At 40.8% G+C, this 25142-nt stretch overlaps 1 protein-coding gene across 1 annotated transcript in view; it reads right to left on the bottom strand.

Moving 5' to 3' along the window:
- Nucleotides 1–25142, bottom strand: part of zranb3 (zinc finger, RAN-binding domain containing 3) — a 117647-nt gene that overhangs the window by 52098 nt on the left and 40407 nt on the right. The window contains exons 11-15 of the mRNA XM_083758396.1: nt 24701–24880; nt 22681–22857; nt 21698–21889; nt 20832–21120; nt 449–619 (exon numbers count right to left, since the gene is read on the bottom strand). Of these exons, the coding sequence (XP_083614522.1) occupies nt 449–619; nt 20832–21120; nt 21698–21889; nt 22681–22857; nt 24701–24880 (1009 nt within the window). The remainder of the gene's footprint in view (nt 1–448; nt 620–20831; nt 21121–21697; nt 21890–22680; nt 22858–24700; nt 24881–25142) is intronic.

The raw sequence follows: 25142 nt of genomic DNA, 5'->3' as shown, positions 1-25142 counted from the left end.
TCGGCCGATCTACAAGCTCACAATGCGACGCGATGCAGCGCATTGTGAGCTTGTAGATCGGTTATTTTCAATAGATTTGCTAATAGATAGATGGCTCAATAGATCGACTATTTTCAATAGATTTGCTAATAGATAGATGGCTCAATAGATCGACTATTTTCAATAGATTTGCTAATAGATAGATGGCTCAATAGATCGACTATTTTCAATAGATTTGCTAATAGATAGATGGCTCAATAGATCGACTATTTTCAATAGATTTGTACAAATTTGAAAATTGACATTCTGCATAGTGCGTAGATTCTACTTTCGATGCATTCAAGTGCATTTCGATGCCAACACTTTCGGCACTTTCACTCAAGCACATTTTGAATTTCAGGACTATATTTCTATATTGCACGCCGTATTGATTTTACTTTTAATGACGTTTTAAAAAAAGTGCACGTACCACTTTCACCAGTGCATTTGGCCGATGTGGTGGGAGTGTGGCGTCCCCCGGGGGCGGGGCGGCCTGCGACGAGCTCTGACTCACTGTCGGAGCTGGATACACTCCAGTCTAGCACCACGTGGGGCGCTTTGTCCTCGACCGCCGCCGCCGGTACAATTGCCTCCGACGAGCCTATTGGACCAGAAGATGAATCAGAATCATCTTTATTGTAACGTCAGTTTGAAAGGATTCATGACATTGATTAATGTCCAGATATTTACTGTAGGGTCTCTCTCTCTCGTATTGTGCGCGCGAGCACACCCGCAAACACACACACACACACACACACACACACACACACACACACACACACACACACACACACACACACACACACACACACACACACACACACACACACACACACACACACAGGGAACAAGGAATATTATGATGTTCTTTGCAGATTCTCCACGGAAATGCCAATGCATGAAAATGAAGGGCAATTTCATGCAAAGAAATCAATCGTCCTTTGTTTAAAAAATGGTGACGGTGGCTCAGATGTGCAAGATGCTGGGTGACGTATTTCACGCCATACATGAACACCGTGAAAATGTGGCACAAATCTTTGAATATGTATTCTTTCAGAGCGAACGTTTTTAACTCAAATCTTTGCTTCTGGGGAGGTCCCTGGAACAACATATTTTCAGATCCGCGGCCAAATACAGATAATTCCGGGGGTCCATGACATGAAAAAGGTTGAGCACCACTGACATAGAAACATAGGTTTTTCAGAAAACTGTTAGGATTTAGAACTGGCCTCAGGTCTAAATGGGTTAAAAAGCACTAGTCTCCATTTATCTACAGTATGTCAGTAGTAGTAAGAGGCATGATTATTCCCCAGGGACCATAATGCCTCCCAGGGCGGTCCCTAGAGGGGTGGGCGTGGCATTTTAGCATTTTCCGATGACGTCATTATATTGATTGTGCTGATTGGAGCTTCCGGTATCTGAGGATCTCATCAGAATGATCCTGTTTGGGTGGACTTTGCCAGTTTGGCAATCAATGATCATTAATTTAAACTAATTCGCCGTCAAGATTATCTAGTATATATGTTTATTCATTAACCAGTGGTAGTGTGTACATGCCAGTGAAACTAATTCTCGCCTCGTCTGGGGCAGTAGGTTCTGTACAGGCTGTGTGGCTGTGTGTGTGAGTATTGATTTTGCATGCTTGGATCAATAGTTCGTATATGGGTCGTGACAGGGACATGCTTTTGCTGGGTGTGTGTGTGTGTGTGTGTGTGTGTGTGTGTGTGTGTGTGTGTATTGCTCTTACCCCCATTTTTGGGAAAATGTATTGAATGAGTTATAAGCAGACAAATTATAGCGATGGTTTTTAACAGCTTAGATTATTTCCAGTTTGGTTATAAAAGTCAGAGAGGAACTGATTATGCAACTATCAGCCTGCTTATCCCCATCTTACTAGGCCAGCTTTTTATTGATTTTACGTTTCCTTTCAATCGCAAGCAGTGGTCTCAGTTGTCTTACTGAGGAAGGGGGGACAGTGGGGAGGAATCATACAGAGCATATCTATTATCTCTTCAGAACTGGTGCGGGGAAGAAAAAAAAAACTCGTTAGGGATCAATGTGACAAAAACAAAAGAAGCTTGTCATTCATGAAGAGGAACCTGTGCAGGCCATTACAATTGGTGGACAAATAGTGGAGGTAGTAGACAGTTTTAAATACTTAGGCAGATATATTGACAGCAAACTCATTTTCAGTGAAAATACTGAACAGATTTTTAAAACTTGTAACCAACGTCTCCACCTACTACGCAAGCTCAACTCCTTTAGAGTGAGCAAGCATATCGTGGAAACAGTCTATAAAAACATGATAGAGGGAGTCTTGTGTTTTAACATGGCAATGTGGTTTGGCAATCTAAAGGTCAAAGGAAGAAGCAAGCTGCAGCGAATAGTAAATCTAGCCTCAAAAATAATTGGGAAGAGACACCAGCAATTAGGCTGTATCTACAATGAGATACTTCGTAAAAAAAAAAAACTATCAAGATAGCAAACGACCCCGTCTCATCCACCCTGCACCGACTTCCAGCTACTTCCCTCTGGTAGACGGTACAAACTAGGCATGCCATGGTATGAGATTTTACAGTACGGTACGATGCCGATATTGATAATCTATACCTCGGTATTCCAAGGTATTTATATTTATAAAAATAAAATAAAGATTGCCCCCCCTGACCTATGTCTAGTGACTACCTCCACATCCTTATAAGCCGTTCTTTGTCCCCCAACATGCAGGCCTACACATATATATATATATATATATATATCATAATATATGCCATGATTATGAATTGATTACCCTGGACCGAATGGAAACAAGACAGCAAGGACTTTTATCAGTGATCCCTTTGGATATGTGGTTGACTGTATCCTATACTGATTACACTTCTGCCAATAAAAGTATTCAGTCAGTGAATCAATAGCTATTCCCCAGTCCCCATTGTATTTCACTGTACTATGGCTCCCCCTAATGGCCGTTTTGTCCCCAGTATGGTGGAGCAGAGGTGATGCAATCTGCGCATGATCACAACTGTCAATGTGTGCCTCCGTGTTGACAGTCCACACTTAGTTACTACATATGGAAATATGGAGTATACATTTGGATCTGGGTGTTTTTCAGCAACACTAACTCAAAGGTAGGAAGCAACTTTTCAATCTACTGCATCTGTGGGGTGAAAATATTTGTGTTAAGTGTTGTTGATGGTGTTGTGACCGTTTGTTTTTTACTGTTTGGTAAAGTTTTGCACGGTTCAGGTTGTCTTAAGGTTTTGGTTTAATGTATGACATGGGTTATTCTTGGTACGTGGTGACGTATTTTGTCACATTTGCATGGTTCATGATGTCTTATTGTTTTGTTTTAATGCATGACATGGGTTATTTTTGGTACGTGATGTGGTGTTTTGTGACATTTGCATGGTTCAGGGTGTCTTAAGGTTTTGTTTTAATGTATGACATGGGTTATTTTTGGTATGTGGTGGTGTATTTTGTGACATTTGCACGGTTCAGGTTGGGCTAAGGTTTTGGTTTAATGTATGACATGGGTTATTTTTGGTATCTGATGTGGGGTTTTGTGACATTTGCATGGTTCATGATGTCTTAAGGTTTTGTTTTAATGTATGACTGGGTTATTTTGGTACGTGATGTGGTGTTTTGTGACATTTGCATGGTTCAGGGTGTCTTAAGGTTTTGTTTTAATGCATGAGTTGTATTATTTTGGTATGTGATGTGATGTTTTGTGACATTTGCACGGTTCAGGTTGGGTTAAGGTTTTGGTTTAATGTATGACATGGGTTATTCTTGGTATGGGGTGTGGTGTTTTGTGACATTTGCATGGTTTAGGGTGTTTTATTGTTTTGTTTTATTCCATGACTTGGGTTATTTTTGGTACGTGATGTGGTGTTTTGTGAGTTATGCATGGTTCATGGTGTCTTAAGGTTTTGGTTTAATGCATGAGTTGTATTATTTTGGTAAGTGGTGGTGTATTTTGTGACAGTTGCACGGTTCAGGTTGGGCTAAGGTTTTGGTTTAATGTATGACATGGGTTATTTTTGGTATGGGGTGTGGTGTTTTGTGACATTTGCACGGTTCATGGTGTCTTAATGTTTTGTTTTATTGCATGACATGGGTTATTTTTTTTTTGGTAGATGGTGGTGTATTTTGTGACATTTGCATGGGTCACGGTGTCTTAATGTTTTGTTTTAATGCGTGACATGGGTTATTTTTGGTACGTGGTGATGTATTTTTGGTATGTGGGTATGTGGTTGGGGAATTTTTACATGGTTCATGATGTCTTAATGATTTGTTTAAGGTATGAGTTGTATTATTTTGGTAAGTGATTGTATGTTTTGCGGCATTTGCATGGTTCAGGTTGGCTTAATGGTTTATTTTAATGTATGACTTGGATTATTTTTGGTACATGGGAGTGTATTTTATGGCGTTTGCATGGTGCATGGTTCAGGCATCCCCCGGGCATGTCTGTGGCCGTTTGAGATGTGAGGTTGGGGTTAATACTGAGTAATGTACGGTTAGTTCATGGTAGTAGGGTACATGTTTAAAGTAATCATGTATATCATATTGGCGTAACTAAATTTGAAATGAGTTGATTGGACTATGTATTTTTAGATGAACACACTATGTTGTTCACCTACAATTATACGGATCGATGACTAGAGTAGATTGACGGCATTTTACAATAGCTACTATTAGGTATTATTGACATTTAAAGTTAGATAGACTATAGTCTATACTACATGGTGGTATAGGCATCCATGGATTTCCAGGGAATTCAACCCGAATCTGTAGACGGGGTCTGTACACAAAACACAATGTTTTGTGTTGACAATAACTACGAGGCAATAACAGCCATCATACTAGTAAATATTATTTATACTAGTTAAATTATCTAAACTCGGTGATCTGACATAGACATTTTTTCACGATACATAGGAAAACTCTAAACTACATGCATAATAATAAAATATGGTTGAATGTTTCAAATAGTGGATAGTTAGAATGGGTCATGCATGTTTTTAATACAAACACCTTAACATCACCATGTCTGATGGTGCAGTGTGTAAATGTAACAGGTTATCTACATGGTGTATACTAAACCATGTAATACTGATGTACCGATGTTTTTCCAAGAATTCAGAACGTATAGTTTAGAAAATTGTGTAAGTCTATACTATACGAGGTCTTTAGATCATGGTCAGCACCAAATATCATACCAAAAGTCTGTATCTTATGTTTATCAGGTTTTATTTTGATCAGAAAATAGACAATTATGCAGATGAACATACACTGTAGCACAACATGGAGCAAAATGTACAAGACAATGAATTCACCAGGACATCAAATATACTCAGTCATCAACTATTTATAATGTATGTATATATATATATATATATATATATATATATATATATATATATATAGATATATATACAACGATGCAATCAGGTCAATCATAGTGGCCAATAGTTATGTCCTTGATTATTTTTTTTTTTGGATCATATCAGGGTAAATCCTTCCAGTAATGCAAATAAGATGTACATAGCCTATGGATTCTTGACATTGGCAGTGGTCCTACCTCAATACCGCTAGTTCTCAATATCTTAATAACCCCCGGTATAAAATCATCAGTCCACAACTTGTTCATTAAATCTTTAAAATGATTGTAGAAGTAATATCGGGGCGTAATATTCAAACATGTGTGCTCGGTTTGACTAGAATGGTCTATGCGGCAGCCGTTGCAATTATCCTTCATCTGTTCGGTTATAGCGTTTGCGAGTAGTTGACCAACATGTATTTTCAGAATATCTGTAAGATTTGTGGGGTTTGTCCCACCAAACTCATCCAAAGTCAGTGGCCAATTCAGGGGGTATGGCGGCGAAAGCAATGGTGTGTCGGAGGCTGGAGGGTCATGGGGAGCAGTTGAATTTGAGGCTGATAGGTCTACCGTCTCAAAATACTCTGTGTCCCCCGCACCATAGCCCCAAAATGCCCTCTCAAAATGTTCATCGTTCTCCGGATCATAGTCGCAAAATGCCCGGGCATCATCATATTCATCGCTGTCCGTATCTGCAGTACTGATGTTATGCCACCACGGGGGGTGTATACACGGTCCATTGAGGGTCCATCCATCAAGAGCAGTCCCTTCATTCGAGTTTGATTCTCCCAATGAAGAAGTAGAATCCTCCATGATCCGTGAATGGCGCAATATACTGGCAATAATGAGTTAGCATTTTACCTATAGTGTAGGAGGGGGTGGGCTGGTAGCTGCAAATGTTGGTCCATCGGTTTCTAGATCAGAGTGGGGCGTGGGTGCATCGTTTTCTAGGGCGCTGTACGAATCATGATTTACAGGACGGTTATCCATTGAGAATAATGTAGCGCCAGCTGGCTTTGGGGGATCACCGAGCGAGAAGCTACTATGTCTGGGATTACCGAACGAGAACCCCGTAGGTCTGGAATGGCTTGTCTGGTAATCCACAAGCCTCAGTTTCTTTTCATTGAAGTAGTCCATTGATCGTGAATCCACACATTTGGCGCCTCTAAGGTAGCCTTCCAGTAGGTCCAGAGATCGATTCTCTATAGTTGTGAAGAAATCCAAGGCTTCACACATCACATGCTTTAGAATCCCTAAATCATCCACACCAACGGCTAGTTGGATTGGAAAGCATTTCTCTTTCTCCATGATACTCTTAGGTCTTTCAACTGGGGTACCGCATTGAGATTTGTATCTTAGTAGCAACCATAAGTTTGACCTAGAACAGTCAACGATGAAGCCCTCAGTGTCACTACGTGAGTGTATTTCAGAGCTCGCCCGTACAAATCGAGATGGCTTGATATAGCCAGGGTTTATCTTTGTATCCAATTGCAGGTACTTACAGAACTCAAGAATAGGAGGGACCAATCGCTCAAATTCAGATGCATAGATGCGTATGTAAGGCAACCGGTCTTCAAAGATACTGTCGCCTGTTTCCAATGTATAGAGTTCAATAAATCGATGATTCTTGAATGGAAAAAACGACAGACGAATTTTCCGGCCGTCAGATAATGTCCAAACTTTCCTATTCTCATCTTGGTAGCAGGTAGAGTACATGTTGTCGTTCTTTCTTCACGGGCAGCTAGTGTCTCTATTGTAGGATTACTCAGTTATGTAGGGTTATTCTCCGTATTTAACAACATCCACGGAGAGGTGGAGCCTAAAGAATAACTGCCATACTAATCATGGCCGACCTTTGAGGTCAATCAGGGTTTTGTATACAGTACCGGATACGTTACACCCTCCCCAACAAAAGAAAGGCAGGATCATCACCAATGCATAATCCTAACTAGTTACAATAGTCGCAAAGTTTAGTATACTACCACCGTAAGAACCTAACTAGAATCTAACAACGTTAATAGTGTAAATATATATATATATATATGAAATAAAAACAACAATGAAGATATGTTGATTTTTTTTTATTACTGAGAAACAGAGCATGTATTTACACAAGTATGTTACACATTACATTTAATAGACCCGTTCAATTCATTCCAATTCGATTTGGGAGTCGTCCCATCACATAATATGGATTTTAAGTGGCAATGTAGATTTTTACATATAGTAGTAAAATAAATAAATAAAATAAAAATAAAAATAAAAGGCAAAGAAGTTTAGCGATATTGGGTTTAGCATTGAGGAAATGACACCCTATGCACACAAGGGAAAACGTTTTCCTGCTCTCAGACTTTTCGTTTCCCTCAAAGTATGGATGATCCAAGCATTCCTCCACTGTAGGTCTTTTCTTTGGATCTTCATTGATCATCCTCTCGATGAGATCGTTGGCGAGCACATCCTGAACATGGTGCAGGTTGTAGATTCCATCCATAATGTTAACTTCACACCGTGGGCGTGTACCAAAGGGGTGGTGTCCTCCAGACAGGATGTAATATAACAACATCCCAGCCACCTTTAGAATGAAAATGAAATGTAGGGACAGATTGTATTGTTTTTCTTTGATTAAATGGTTCTCTCATACTGGAAAAAAACAAACCTGTATGTCGGCACTTCTTGTATATGGTACAACCGCACCGCCATAGTCTTCATCAATGGTCTCCTTCGCCTTCCAACATTTTCTTCCTGCACTACTCGTTGCATATATTGTTTGTCGGTGGTCCACCTGTCTACGTACTCCATAATCGGACAATTTCACCTTCCTTGTAACATCTGTAGGGTAAATTGTATAAATAAATAAAAATATATATATTTTTTAAATGACAATAATACAATAGTTTGCCTGTCTTTTTTTTTTTTCATCTATAGCTTACCAAACATCACATTCTGGGGTTTGATATTACAATGGAGAATTGGAGGATTCTGTCGATGAAGTGTGTTTAAACTAATGAGAATCTGTTTTGCGATCAGCATTTCACAAAGACGGCCTCCAGGAAACTCGTCTCTTAAGTTAACGTATTCTTCCAGTGTGTATTCACATAATTCAAGAACAACGTAGGCAAAGTTTTCATCCTCTATAAAGTCCATATATTGTGCAATGGAAGGATGATCATGCTCTGGATGGCATGAAAGAACACCGTAGGCAAAGTTTTCATCCTCTATAAGGACCATATATTGTGCATTGGAAGGATGATCATGCTCTGGATGGCATGAAAAGTATTTCTTCCCCTTCAACATTCTCTTCACGGCGACTTCAGTGCCATCCTCTCTTAACCCCAAGTAGACCCCCTTTGCTATGCGGAATTCACCATCTAGCCCAATGATAAAATTACCACATTTGACAACGTCATCAACCTCGTGAATGTTTGCAAGTTTCTCTAGTTGTTGGCTCCATCTTTGACTGATTCTGTGCCATTCTTGTGGTTGTTTTGACTCTGTGATGGTCACTTCACTTTCCGAGGTTGGTTTGATGAGATGTGAGTGTAGCGGTCTAGACATGTCCATCTCAACTTCATTGCTCCGCATTTGTGCCTATGTGACAGTGGGTCAAGAGAGAGGTGATTCCAGACATAGTAGCTTCTCGCTCGGTGATCCCCCAAAGCCAGCTGGCGCTACATTATTCTCAATGGATAACCGTCCTGTAAATCATAATTCGTACAGCGACCTAGAAAACGATGCACCCACGCCCCACTCTGATCTAGAAACCGATGGACCAACAATTGCAGCTACCAGCCCACCCCCTCCTACACTATAGGTAAAATGCTAACTCATTATTGCCGGTATATTGCGCCATTCACGCACCATGGAGGATTCTACTTCTTCATTGGGAGAATCAAACTCGAATGAAGGGACCTCTCATGGTGGATGGACCCGCAATGGACCGTGTATACACCCCCCGTGGTGGCATAACATCAGTACTGCAGATACGGACAGCGATGAATATGATGATGCCCGGGCATTTTGCGACTATGATCCGAAGAACGATGAACATTTTGAGAGGGCATTTTGGGGCTATGGTGCGGGGGACACAGAGTATTTTGAGATGGTAGACCTATCACCCCCAAATTCATCTGCTCCCCATGACCCTCCAGCCTCCGACACACCATTGCTTTCGCCGCCATATCCCCTGAATTGGCCACTGACTTTGGATGAGTTTGCTGGGACAAACCCCACAAATCTTACAGATATTCTGAAAATACATGTTGGTCAACTACTCGCAAACGCTATAATCGAACAGATGAAGGATGATTGCAACGGCTGCCGCATAGACCATTCTAGTCAAACCGAGCACACATGTTTGAATATTACGCCCCGATATTACTTCTACAATCATTTTAAAGATTTAATGAACAAGTTGTGGACTGATGATTTTATACCGAGGGTTATTAAGGTATTGAGAACTAGCGGTATTGAGGTAGGACCACTGCCAATGTCAAGAATCCATAGGCTATGTACATCTTATTTGCATTACTGGAAGGATTTACCCTGATATGATCCAAAAAAAAATAATAATAATCAAGGACATAACTATTACCACTATGATTGACCTGATTGCATCATTGTATATATATCTATATATATATATATATATATATATATATATACATTAGAAATAGTTGATGACTGAGTATATTTGATGTCCTGGTGAATTCATTGTCTTGTATATTTTGCTCGATGTTGTGCTACAGTGTATGTTCATCTGCATAATTGTCTATTTTCTGATCAAAATAAAACCTGATAAACATAAGATACAGACTTTTGGTATGCTATTTGGTGCTGACCATGATCTAAAGACCTCGTATAGTATAGACTTACACAATTTTCTAAACTATACGATCTGAACTCTTGGAAAAACATCGGTACATCAGTATTACATGCTTTAGTATACACAATGTAGATAACCTGTTACATTTACACACTGCACCATCAGACATGGTGATGTTAAGGTGCTTGTATTAAAAACATGCATGACCCATTCTAACTATCCAGTATTTGAAACATTCAACCATATTTTATTATTATGCATGTAGTTTAGACTCTTCCTATGTGTCATGAAAAATGCCTATGCCAAATCACAGAGTTTAGATAATTTAACTAGTATACATAATATTTACTAGTATGATGGCTGTTATTGCCTCGTAGTTATTGTCAACACAAAACATTGTGTTTTGTGTACAGACCCCCGTCTACAGATTCGGGTTGAATTCCCTGGAAATCCATGGATGCCTATACTACCATGTAGTATAGACTATAGTCTATCTAACTTTAAATGTCAATAATACCTAATAGTAGCTATTGTAAAATGCCGTCAATCTACTCTAGTCATCGATCCGTATAATTGTAGGTGAACAACATAGTGTGTTCATCTAAAAATACATAGTCCACTCAACTCATTTCAAATTTAGTTACGCCAATATGATATACATGATTACTTTAAACATGTACCCTACTAGCATGAACTAACCGTACATTACTCAGTATTAACCCCCAACCTCACAGCTCAAACGGCCACAGACATGCCCGGGGGATGCCTGAACCATGCACCGTGCAAATGTCACAAAACATCACACCACATACCAAAAATAATCCAAGTCATACATTAAAATAAACCATTAAGCCAACCTGAACCATGCAAATGCCACAAAACATACAATCACTTACCAAAATAATACAACTCATACCTTAAACAAATCGTTAAGACATCATGAACCATGTAAAAATTCCCCAACCACATACCCACATACCAAAAATACATCACCACGTACCAAAAATAACCCATGTCATACATTAAAACAAAACATTAAGACACCGTGACCCATGCAAATGTCACAAAATACACCACCACCTACCAAAAATAACCCAAGTCATACATTAAACCAAAACATTAAGACATCATGAACCGTGCAAATGTCACAAAACATCACACCACATACCAAAAATAATCCAAGTTATACATTAAAACAAAACCTTAAAACAAACTGAACCGTGCAAATATCACAAAACATCACACCACATACCAAAATAACCCCAGTCATACATTAAACAAAACCTTAAGACAACCTGAACCATGCAAATGTCACAAAACACCACACCACATACCAAAATAACCCCAGTCATACATTAAACAAAACCTTAAGACAACCTGAACCATGCAAATGTCACAAAACACCACACCACATACCAAAAATAACCCATGTCATACAATAAAATAAAACATTAAGACAACCTGAAACATGCAAATGTCACAAAACACCACACCACATACCAAAAATAACCCAAGTCATACATTAAACAAAACCTTAAGACACCATGAACCATGCATAACTCACAAAACACCACATCACATACCAAAAAATAACCCAAGTCATACATTAAAATAAAACATTAAGACAACCTGAAACATGCAAATGTCACAAAACACCACATCACATACCAAAATAACCCCAGTCATACATTAAACAAAACCTTAAGACACCATGAACCATGCATAACTCACAAAACACCACATCACATACCAAAATAACCCCAGTCATACATTAAACAAAACCTTAAGACAACCTGAACCATGCAAATGTCACAAAACACCACACCACATACCAAAAATAACCCATGTCATACAATAAAATAAAACATTAAGACAACCTGAAACATGCAAATGTCACAAAACACCACACCACATACCAAAAATAACCCAAGTCATACATTAAACAAAACCTTAAGACACCATGAACCATGCATAACTCACAAAACACCACATCACATACCAAAAAATAACCCAAGTCATACATTAAATAAAACATTAAGACAACCTGAAACATGCAAATGTCACAAAACACCACACCACATACCAAAAATAACCCATGTCATACAATAAAATAAAACATTAAGACAACCTGAAACATGCAAATGTCACAAAACACCACACCACATACCAAAAATAACCCAAGTCATACATTAAACAAAACCTTAAGACACCATGAACCATGCATAACTCACAAAACACCACATCACATACCAAAAAATAACCCAAGTCATACATTAAAATAAAACATTAAGACAACCTGAAACATGCAAATGTCATAAAACACCACACCACATACCAAAAATAACCCAAGTCATACATTAAAACAAAACATTAAGACACCCTGACCCGTGCAAATGTCACAAAATACAGCACCACGTACCAAAATAATACAAGTCATACATTAAACAAGACATTAAGACACCCTGGACCATGCAAAATTCACCATACACACCAGCACGCACGCACACGCACACGCACACACACCCACACTCACACAGCCCCCAGCAAAAGCATGTCCCTGACAGGGTCCATACGAACTATTGATCCCAGGACCACACACCCCAGATAGAATCAATACCGCTATCCCATAGCCTGCTCAGAAGAAGGGGGGTGCAATATGCCCACACATGGTATGGCTGGTCCCACACACCCATAGAATCAATATCACCATGCCGACTGAGTCATAAAGATAAAGATCACTGGTAGAAAGGATGAGGCAGGCCTGCATGTATACAAACACATACCCCTGCACACACACACACACACACACACACACACACACACACACACACACACACACACACACACACACACACACACACACACACACACACACACACACACACACACACACAGAGGATGCGAAAATTAGTTTCCCATATCTTTTGATTTGGGGGATGACTTGAACTGAGTGAAATGTGCTATTTCGCGACTGTCCCAAGAGATGCAGGACGGGTGGTCAGCCCACCTGACACAATAGTGGTAGTCCCCAGGTTGCTCTTAGTCAGAAGAATGGTGGTCTGTAAGTCAAAATCAGTTGAAAAACCCTGGTATAAGTGAATACATTTGTATATAATGAGAAAAGTAAGGGGTATAAGATAGTCCCCTGTAAAGCACCAATAATAAGCAGAATGATGTCGGACAGAGTATCATTAACACAGACCTGTTAAGGACGGTCAGAGAGGAAGTCTCTGACAAGATAGACAAAACCACCATTTACCGTTATGTCATTGAGTCTCTGCAGAACGGTGTCTATCTGCATACTGCTGAAAGGAAACGTAAAATCAATAAAAAGCTGGCCTAGTAAGATGGGGAGTTAGAGATAGTTCGCCAAGGGGTTAAGCAGGCTGACAGTTGCATCATCAGTTCCTCCCCGACTTTTTATAACCAAACTGGAAATAATCTAAGCTGTAAGTCTTTTAGTTCAGTGACTCCAGAGTTGTTGGTGAGAGCCAGAATACATGACAATATTTGTCAGAGAGAGAGAGAGAGAGAGAGAGAGAGAGAGAGAGAGAGTCAACCACCAGAGGTGAAATCAATACGATCAGCTCGTTTAAATCCAAGCATGCAAAATCAATACTCGCACACAGACACACAGTCTTTGCAGAACCAACTGTCACAGAGGTCGGTTTAAAATTAGTTTCACTGGCATGTATACAGTACCACTGTAATTGCGAAATAGTTTAAATTAATGATCATTGATTGCCAAACCGGCAAAGTCCACCCAAACAGGATCAATACGATGAGATCATCAGATAACGGAAACTCCAATCAGCAAAATCAATATAATGACGTCATCGGAAAATGCTAAAATGCCACGCCCACCCCTCTAGGGACCGCCCTGGGAGGCATTATGGTCCCTGGGGAATAATCATGCCTCTTACTACTACTTATGTCATATACAAAAGTATTGCTGCATGAAAGTCTTTATATTTAATGTATTATTGAGTTATTTTCTCAAATGCTTTTCTTATGAAAAAGGCATTTAAGATATCATCGTCTGTCTGTGCTTTAATTTTTTTTATTGAGCAACAAACCTCAGGTAAATGAAGACATTTACGGTGCTTCTAGTATCTTCAATCTTTTGCCAAAACAAGGTAATTCTGCTACAGTCGGACTAATGCCCTGTCTGAATTACATGTGGTCCCCATGCATAATGCCTCCTTTCACATTTTCAAATGTATAAAAACATCTTCTGAGCAGATCTACAAGACGCATTGTGATCTTGTAGATCAGGCAATTTTCAAATGGCCGAAATGTATATAGGGATGAAGTGGTTATAATGCATGTTTTGTAGTATTAATCAAAATCTACAAAAAATCTAGTAACTTGTAGTAAAAGTACAATATTTGCCTCTAGAATGTAGTGGAGTAGAAGTAAAAGTACTGACAATTTGAAATGCTCCAGTAGTATACCTCAAAGATTGTACCTAAGTACAGTACTTAAGTAAATTTACTTAGTTACTTTCCACCACAGCCTACGGTATATTGTACCATGGCTGGAACGTGGCATTGCAGATGACAGTTGCAGAGGAGTTGCGTGTTACACAAGGCAGAGACAGTCTATTGAAAGAATCAATTATCGCCTCTTCATCATGTTGCAAATTGCTCGTTTACTTCAGGTGAAACCAGTAGACAAAACGGAATTGATTCTTGCAAAGTGTCGGCGCTACCAATCATCCAGGGTGAGAAACATTGTCTCACATTTGCATGATGTCAATCAGAAATAGGTCTTTTCAAAATGAGTTATTACACAGGCAGACTAGTCTTCACATAGCCTACTACTAGAGCATGTCTGAAATAAATATCAGAGCTGAAATCGACATGTAAATATGAAATAAATGCTTAAACATGTAGCTAAGTGTAATGTTAGAGTCGACAGAAGTGAACCTTTCAAGCCTATTTTGTCAACTCGCTGTTTTCCGTCAAGACATTACTCTATTAGCCAAGGGTGGCCACACTTTTTGACTTGAGAGCTACTTTCAAAATGATCAGCTCAACAAGATCTACCCACCATTGCTGAAAATAGTTTAAATATGTATAGCTTTAGAATAGTGGTGCTGACATTACATATAAGACAAATGCAACTGGAATGGTAAATAGAGAGGGAGACATGGACTCGGTAGGGTTTTTTTGTATTTCATAATGCTACTGACGTTTGTGCACAGCACTCTTGAAAACAAAATATTGCATTGTGGATTTGAGGCTCTTTTTGATGTCAATCAATCAAGTCACCTTGAATTCAAGTGGCAGATGCCAAAAATATTTATTTTTTAATTTAAATTAAATACTCTTTAGGGTCATGATCTACCTGCACAGCCTTTCGGATCTACTGGTAGATTGCGATCTACCTTTTGGGTAACCCTGCTATAAGCCATATCTCTAAAGGCTCGTCTGCTAGTCTGGCTAATATGTGCCACTCCTACAGTTTCATATAGCAATCATTAATTTAATTATCAGCCATGAGGTTTTACTGCCGTTTCTAAAAAGTCAAGCTGAGATCCCGAGGAGGGAAAATGTTAATGAATGCAGGGATTAATCCATTCAGGACAGGAACCACTTTTGGTGTTTTAAGCATTACGTTATTATTATAGCTATTAAAAAGTAGTGAAAATGTGGCGCAAATCATTGAATATATATTCTTTCAGAGCGAACGTTTTTAACTCAAATCTTTGCTTCCAGGGGCCCCTGGAACAACATATTCTCAGATGTGGCCAAATACATATAATTCTGGGGGTATAAAAAAAGTTCAAAAACATACATGACGTACATACATTTACATGACGTAAAAAACATATGTTTTTTCAGAAAACAGTCATGATTTAGAAGACATTTGTAGAATCTGTTCTCGGGTCTAAATGGATTAATCCCCATGCCCTTCTCATGGTGCAGACTCCAAAGTAATATTTTTTGAGACATTGCTACTTGGGGACCGTGCCAGCGCGTGCCCGCTCACATCTTATATTTCTGATTCAGCTTCATGGTATGCCACTTCATGTCATCCACACATCATCCTTTCAGCCAAAACAGTCAACAGTAAAACAAGACAGCATAGCAATCAAATCGTCACTGTGATCACGGGACGTCTTAGCACATAATATCATTCAAGTCCTGTGAAATGAAGAAGCACAGATTGCAGCAAATCCACGAAAAAAGGAATTCAGTCCAGCTACGCCTATATTACCTACGTGCCGACAAGACATAATATCCTTTGAATTATTTCTTGAGCTTGCGCACCGCATATGTAACAAGACGGGCGACTTGTGACAGACGGGGACGTGCGGGGCTAATTAGTGATCCTGCCTCTCTCCGTGGCTCGTTTCTTCAAAAGGCCAGCCTCTCGTCGGTTCCTTCAAAATGTCACGGGAGTCTCCTGACTCGTGGCCCCTTCTGCCGTCCTCCTCCTTTTGCTAACAAGCCGAGGGGGACCGGCGACCGACGGCTCAATCTCCCCCCCCCCCCACAGAGAAAGACGTTAATGGGGCGAAAAACCCTTTCCGAGATGTCTCTCTGCTTCATCAGTGTGGCTCTCTTTATTTGGAGGCTGGAGGGGGGGCTTGGTTAATATAAGCCTTGTAGCTGTTTTGCTAATGTTTCAGCTAATGTGCGGTCAGCTCAGCTTCATCAAGGATCAAAAGCAACCTAAGAACCTATAACATCCGTCTAACAATTGAATATCGGTACAATGTAACTACATGTATGAGTATACACAATAGAGTGCTATGTCTAAATAATGTCTACATGTCTGCATAAAATGCTATCTAAATGACATAAGTTTAGCCTTTTGCATACGCCTGTGAGGTCGTCGAGTGCAAGTGCAAGTGCTGAATGAAGAAGTGCCTCCATTTCATACTGTAGCTCTGAGGTGAGAACACCTACAGTATAACACATACTCTCATACAACACAGTGCAAATATTATAGATGTGATTCTGCCCTGGTTAAAAGCGCATATTTCCCTGACATTTCATGGAAGGTGTGAATTGTGCCCGCCGCCGCCGCAGCGTGAGACGTCTCCGAAAATGCAGTTGTTATTCTCGCACGAGCGGCGTGTCGTTCACATCACAAGGTTTAGCGGGTTGTTAAATCCGGCGTCTAGCGAGGTGACACAGCCGGCTGCTGTGAACACACAGCGAGGTCCGTGTCAGGAAAGGGAAGCGTTTGCACACTGAATACTTATCAAATGTTACCTCGCTGCGGCTGAGCGGGACATGAAGTGGAGTTTTTGCTCAGAAAAACAAAACAAAAAGGTGTTGTTTGCAGAGACTTGTGTGATCCAACTACGGTAGTTGTCGTGCCGAGATTGAGTGACTGTACAAATCTGCTCTTTCCATGGGGGCCCATATTTATTGTGCTAGTGATATGGATTGGAAGTTTTCACCAAATGTTAAATAGTGCACACTTATAATGTTGTCAATTTAAGCCCCTTTAAAAATAAATTAAAAACATCTTTGGCCTGGAGGCACTTTGTGAAAAAGAAGTTAGATCTTCAATGGCCTTCAATGTATTGTGAAAAAGTCATAAAGCTTAGTGTATATCTAAATGACACTTGACACTATCAAATGGCATGCTTTTCTTTTATTTGCTGCTTAAAATATTTATCCCGCGATTTTGCAACCCATTTTTTCACCCAGTGTCAATGATCTAATGTAATCCAGGAGCGCTACACTCCCTCTGCCAATCTGGGGAGAGCAACGGACTGACCCCATGCTTCCTTCTACTTGGTCTTGGCATGAGGAGTCCAAGCCAAAATGACATGCTTTTCAAAGTGTTGTTTTGGCTCATCTTTTAAGATCTCTGTTCAACTCAACCCACAGCCCTGCTGGGAGAAACGCATGAATAAACCAATAAAAGAAGACTTTTGTTAGGGTGACAGCCAGGGGCAACATTTCCTTAACCTCTGTTGAATTCAGTGCAAAACAAGCCTGTGAGTTTGTAAGCTGCTACTTTTGCTATAAAAAAGATAGAAAAGTGATATTATCAATATCAAACATATCAGACGGTCGACATTTCCCAAAAGTAAATACCGGTACATGTGTTTAATTCGGTCTGACCAGAAGACGGGAATAAATCAAATCCCCACCATGCAGCGCAGAAAATGAGGGAGGGGATATCAAAATGGGATGTACGTATACTGCATGGATTGTCTCCACAGCAACGACATCTGGAGTGAATGCCACTTTCTTTGAAACTTTGTCTGAGAACAATGGAAAGATAGAGCAACCCACACCCACCTACACACCTACTCACACACACACACACACACACACACACACACACACACACACACACACACACACACACACACGTTCCCCCGCTCTCTCTCTCTCTCTCTCTTTCTCTCTCCGTCTCTCTCGGCTTGACAGGTGAGAATTATGCACCGTCCTTGTCATCTGGAGCGAGAGAGAGAGAGACGATGTTGTGGGGCGAGCGGAGCTATTTCAGACTGGGTACGAACGAACGACGAGCTTGCACTCTGTCATTATCACACATCTCCAGCTGGTGAAATCTGCACCGTTGTTTCGGAAGCACAATGCAAAGCAGAAATGCCAACCGACGGATATTGATGGGCACGAAGACGAAGGGAGCGGTAGCCCAGGGCGTTTCTATTCCCATCAGAAACGAACGGCTGCATTGTCTTTTCTCTCTCAATTGATTCCATTTTGTTGTTTTTGGCAACCAATGCATTGTTCTAAAAGTCTACGCCAAATAAATTGTGTGTAAGAGTGTGCGTGCGGAGAGAAAGAGCGAGAACGAGTGCACGTTGCATGCAATGCACACAAGCCACTTGATGTTCTAACTAAGTCTTCTAACCATGCTAATTGTTACATTTTATAACATTTTTATTATTGCACAAGATAAATTGCACGTGAAGCATTTGTTTGAAGTGATTTCACGGCACACCACTTGGGACTGTGCACCGGTAGCACAGTTTTGGAAAATAATCTCTATCAAGTTTCCCGGGCTGCCACAATCCTGCTAACTCTGTGGATATGCTTACTGGGTGATATATCCAACATGGATCAAATGGAACACAATAGACTGCTCCTCGCGGCCCTAACTGTCGCCAAGACAACTATCCTCATCAACTGGAAATCAAAGGAGAAAAACAAACATTGCTCACTGGAAAATAAATAAATAAAAGACTCCATATCCCTGGACACTAACATAATATAGACACGCACACTAACACGCACACGCACACGCACACACACACACACACACACACACACACACACACACGTCTGAATTCATCAATTAGCTCCAATCGTATGTTCATAACCCAGTGATTCTCCTTGCCTAGTCATCATTCATAAGCCTTACTCCAGTTAAACCTATATGATCACACACACACACTCGCACGTCTCTATTGTAGTCTGTTTTTGTATATCATTATGGAATATATCATTCCATTCATAATATATCTGCATGTTTTTGGAAATCTTATCTAATTATAATTTTTTTATTGTCATTCATGTCACGTGTATCCTGTAATGTCTTTTCACCAATACAAAAGAAAATCTAAATCTTATCAAACAGTGGTCCGTGGCTCCAATTCCGATTAAATAATGGGCATCATTTCTGATTTATACTCTATGTTAGTAGAATTCTCTCCTGAATCCTCTGAATCCAAATACAAGAGGAATTGACATTGGAAGAGTGGAGCACAGCCTGTATGGATGCTCAATCCCAGACGGGTAATACTCGGTTAAAACTGTTGCAATATAATTGGCTGATGAGGGTCTATATTACTCCAGAGAAACTAAATCAATTTAGTGTAGATATTCCAGATACTTGTATCAGATGTGGTAAAGACAAAGGTACACTTTTCCATTGTCTGTGGGCATGTCCAAGAGTGAAAGAATTTTGGGAAGAAGTGAGGAGGGAGATTCAGAAGTTATTGTCGATAGATATTGAGCTTGACCCGAAACTGTTTCTATTAGGTCTATACCCACCTGGCCATAAGATTCAAAGTAGCGAACAAAGATTTCTAGATTTCTAGCCAAAAGGGCTATAGCCTTATCGTGGAAAAAGATAGGCAAACCCAGTATTGCTCAGTGGTTTAGGGAGCTATCATTGTGTCTTCCTCTGGAAAGAATCACTCACACTCAAACAGAAGATGTTTGATAAGATATGGGGACGGTTTATCCAATATATTACGGTTAATGATTTATCTTATTTAATGGTGGAAACTGAAAATGTCTAATTGTATTCTCTGCAGCTGTTTGGTCTTGTGGCCATAAGGACTCTGTCATTGTTTACTTGTTACCAATCTATGTGCCCTTATTTTATTATACTGTATTTATATATGTATGTACTGACTACTGTATGTTTTTGTTTTGTTTTTTGTTTAATTGTTTTTCATTTTAAGTAATTGTATTGTCTGTATTATGTATTGTTTTGTTGTATTGTCTGTTAAAAAAAGGAAAAATGCAATAAATATATTGTTAAAAAAATAAAATAATGGGCCTTGATATGAAAATGGTTGAAAACCACTGGTCTAGAAAGAAAGAACTATAGCTAGAATTAATTCAGACGAAGAGGTATATACAGCTCCTGGGCTCACACACTCACCGGAAGCAGCAGCAGATCGCGGAGACTCGCACATCTCGCAGTACGGCAGGAGGACGCTGTTGGAGTAGGTGCAGGCCCCGCAGTTCCATGTGCCCCCAGCGGGTGGCGGGCCGGGCCTGTCCGGGACGCCGCCCCGTCCCGACGCCCGCCGCTTCCCCTCCAATCTGGCCGAGGTGGTCTTCCCCTCGAATGCGGGCGTGGGCCGACCCTGTGGGGTCCGCAGCCTCTTCGCCTGGGGGGAGAAGTCCGGGTCTGAAGGCGGGGTGGAGTTTCCGGAGTCACAGTCATCCTAGGGGTGGGGCAATGCGATGATAAATATTGTCGAGATGATACATTGGGGCTCTATTTTCGCCCAAGCCGATCTACAAGCTCAAAACACGTCGCACTGCGACACGTTTTGAGCATGTAGATCAGCTATTTTTTTAATTTAAATCCTGAATATATATATATATATTTTTTTTTTGTGATATGGAATCCTGAAAAGTAAAAGTTTTATTTCATTTCAAATGCCTTTAATTATAGTTATGTTAATTTGATGAACTAAATACAAATGCATTGGATAGTACTCATCCTAATTTAGTAAGTAATTAAAGCGGGTCATGTTTGCTAATCAACCCGAGGGCCTCATTAAGTGATGGTGGGGGCCGCATGTGGCCCCCGGGCCGCCAGTTGCCCATGTATACGACGGTTTCATTTGCCAAAAATAATACGTATTTAGGTCTAAAATGGTCCTTTAATCCTTTTTGTTTTTGTTTTTGTCCCCCTTGTACTGTAGGTGGTTGTATTATTAAGTCAGTTGTAACATTGTGGATCGTGATACTGCTTGAAAAACATATTGCGATATTATATTTTTCCACATCGCCCACCGCTAAGTCGTCCTCCGCTGGGCTCTCCTCCTCTCGGTCCCTCCTTCTCGGAGGAGTTGTCCCCCCGGAGAGGACGACGACGTCCTCTTGGTCGTCCGTGTCCTCTGCGTCTTCCGTCCTCTTCCTCTTCCTCTCCTTGCAGGCGCCGGGAGAGAAGAAGGTGCGGATGTCGTGCTGCTTGTCTTTCTCAAACTGCGGAGATTATATACGTCACTTGACAGCAGGCCTCTTTATTATTGTAGCCTTTATTGCAGCCAAAAACGCCAACTCATGAAAATGATTGTCAAGACATAAATTGTGTTTTGCCCATATTCTCCCGTGATCAATAATAGTCATCACGTGATCAATATGTATCAGTCAGCTCTTTCAGATTCAATTGGCTGAGAATATATTGACATTTAATTAAAGTTTGCGAGAGGGGCCCGTTTTGCACAAAAGGTGTCATGCTCATCGACACTTCGACCAGCCATATTGGACACATTTCTGGCGATATTGGACACATTGCTGGCTAGGCTTGGAATTGTAGAGAGAGAGAAATAGAGCCTGCCTGGGGAACAGCATTCCCCGGTTGTCCCACGGACTGCTGTTCCCCTAGGAAGGTGCTCTCTCTCGCTCTCTCTCTCTCTCTCTCTCTCTCTCTCTCTCTCTCTCTCTCTCTCCCCTCTCCCCCCTCCCTCTCTCTCTCTCTCTCTCTCTCTCTCTCCCACTGACATAGAAACATAGGTTTTTCTGAAAACTGTCATGATTTAGAAGACAATTGTAGAATCGAACTTAGGTCTAAATGGGTTAAGATACTGAAATGTTTCATCTTAGGCGGAACAGCTATCACACAGTTGGCAGAGCTCTCTTTCCTTCTATCTACAAAAGTATTAATTTAACTCGGGAGTGAATTACAGGTTACGCTCCTCGAGCGTTGAACACCACAGACTTTACAATGCACAATTAACGGTGTGGTGGTGGTGGTGGGGGGAGACATTGCTCACGTGAGAGAAGAACACGCTGTTCTTGTCGTGCACTACTTTCTCGGGCGGCGGCAGCAGCGGCGTCTCGCTGGGCGTCCACCCCGAGGAGAAGTTGAGGAAGTCCCACTTGTCCTTGTCCCCCTCCTCCGCCTGCAGGTACTCCTTCCTGCCGTTCAGAGTGCTGCCCGTCACCGTTTCCTAGAGGCAGAGAGGTGAAAAATGGGTTAGAAAATCGTGGGATAAAAATTATAGGAAAAAATAAATAAAATACAAATATTTTAAATCTACAGGCTCACAACGTGTCGCATCAGAATTGTGCAGCCGTGTGCCACTGCCACATCGCAACTAGTTGCCGTCGCTTCAAAACAGCATTGTCTGAGCTTAGAGTCTACAGCAGCTTCCTTGAAGCGAGCTTGATCATATTGCTCTGTTCTCGGCTCCTCACCTTCCTTGTGGACTCTTTTAATCATGGCAGCCATACTGGCATGAAATACCGCAGCTGTGTTTAATGATTCACAAGTGTGGCCAGCCAGTGATACTAATTATTAGGGCTCCATTTAGTGAGGCAGAGAGCCCTTTGAATGAGACAACATGCACAACAGCAGAACCCTGACTCTGTTTGACCTTAATGGAACAGAGCTTCACCCCGTTCAGGACGGGAACCCTGCTTTGGTTTTTAAGCATTACGTTATACTTTAGATCTACAAGCTTGTAGATCTGCTATTTTTTTTAAATCGTGAAAATGTTGCACAAATCTTTGATTATATATTCTTTCAGAGCGACCGTTTTTAACTGAAATCTTTGCTTCTGATGGCGGTCGGCGGCCAATTAGCCCTTCACTAAGTCCCTCCCAAACCCATCGTTGTCCAATGGCACGTTAAATGGGTTCATTAGTATTCATTGTAATATAGTAATATTACACTTCTATTCCATGTTAATGTGGCTTCTGAGAAAATGACTTAGGGGCCTCTAGATTGGTAGATTTAAAGAGAAGACGTGCTCATTATTTTAGGTGTGTCAGATCCTGTGTCTTGGTGAGACATGGCCTTTGACACGATCTAAATGTCACATTAGAAGAGCAGGGAGACAAAATACAACCACATGGATGTATAAGTTATATCCTATTAGTATTAGCACACTCCATATACTTGATACAGAGACAGTCATGGCGGCGAGACTAACTGCTCAGGAGAGGAGAAAACTTTATTTTTTTCAATCCAAAATTAGTTAATAGCACAGGCACTCTTCACATACTAGAGCATGTCTGAAATAAATGTCAGAGCTGAAATCGACATGTAAATATGCAATAAATGCTTAAACATGTAGCTAGGTGTATAATGTTAGAGTCCACAGAAGTGAACCGTTCAAGCCTGTTTTCACAAAGACATTACTCTATAAGCCATATCTCTAAAACTGGAAGATAAAACTGAACAACCAATATGTCAATTTGAAGCTATGATTCTGTGCTTTCATGCATGTAATTCATAAAAAAGTGGCATACTTAGATAGTGCCGCCTTAAAGTAAGGTAAGGACCATGCCGGTGGTCAGGTGCGTTTAGCCCACTAAATGACTCCTGGCACATGTGACACTACTTACTATTTTCCAAAGCATTATTGGTTTGGTTGAGGAAGACATTGGATTCCATAAATTTCAGTACGGTATGAAAATCAACAGGTAATCCATTCTCTTTATATATTGTTTGTATACCTTTTATAGCATTGGTTCTCAAAGTGACTCCGGGGACCCCCAGGGGTTCTTGGGTGGGTACCAGGGGGTCCCCAGCTAAATTAGTTACAGTAATACAGCGTCACTATGGTGCGCAACCTTTTTCATGTGAAGGACCCCCAGAAGCAAATTAAAAACGTTCGCTCTGAAAGAATATGTATTCAAAGATTAGCGCCAACATTTTCACGATAAAAAAAAAAAGCAGCTCTGCAAGCTCGTAGCGCGGCACCAAGCCAAATAAATGTATCATGTTTGGAGGAGGCCACTGGGTTATTGACATGGAACAAAGTTTGAGAAACACCGTTCTAACGGTACCTTCCTATTGAGCATGCCCCACATGACCGTGTCGAAGGTGCCCTTGGCGATCAGGTAGTGCACGTGCACGGACGAGGTCTGTCCGATGCGGTGGGCGCGGTCCTCCGCCTGCTTCACCTGGCCCGGGTTCCAGTAGAGCTCTGCAAACACCACATGGCTGGCCGCCGTGAAGGTCAGTCCCTGGGGACAACACGCACACAGGCACGCATGCAGGCACGCACACACACACACACACAACGCAACGCACACACACACACAGAATGAAATCTCATGACTGAAAGTATAACCCATTTAGACCTGACGCCGATTCAGGCAGGTCCCGCATTCTTGGCATAGTTTGTGTGCCAAACCTTTATTTAACCAGTAAAAACACATTGAGGCTGCGTCTCTTTTGCAAGTGGGAACTTGAGGCAGAAATAAAATTACACTTCAATGCCACATC

The sequence above is a fragment of the Protomyctophum parallelum genome (genome assembly GCF_964188405.1).
Source record: "Protomyctophum parallelum genome assembly, chromosome: 23".
Lineage (NCBI taxonomy): Eukaryota > Metazoa > Chordata > Actinopteri > Myctophiformes > Myctophidae > Protomyctophum > Protomyctophum parallelum.
This window is presented reverse-complemented; position numbering and strand designations above follow the sequence as displayed.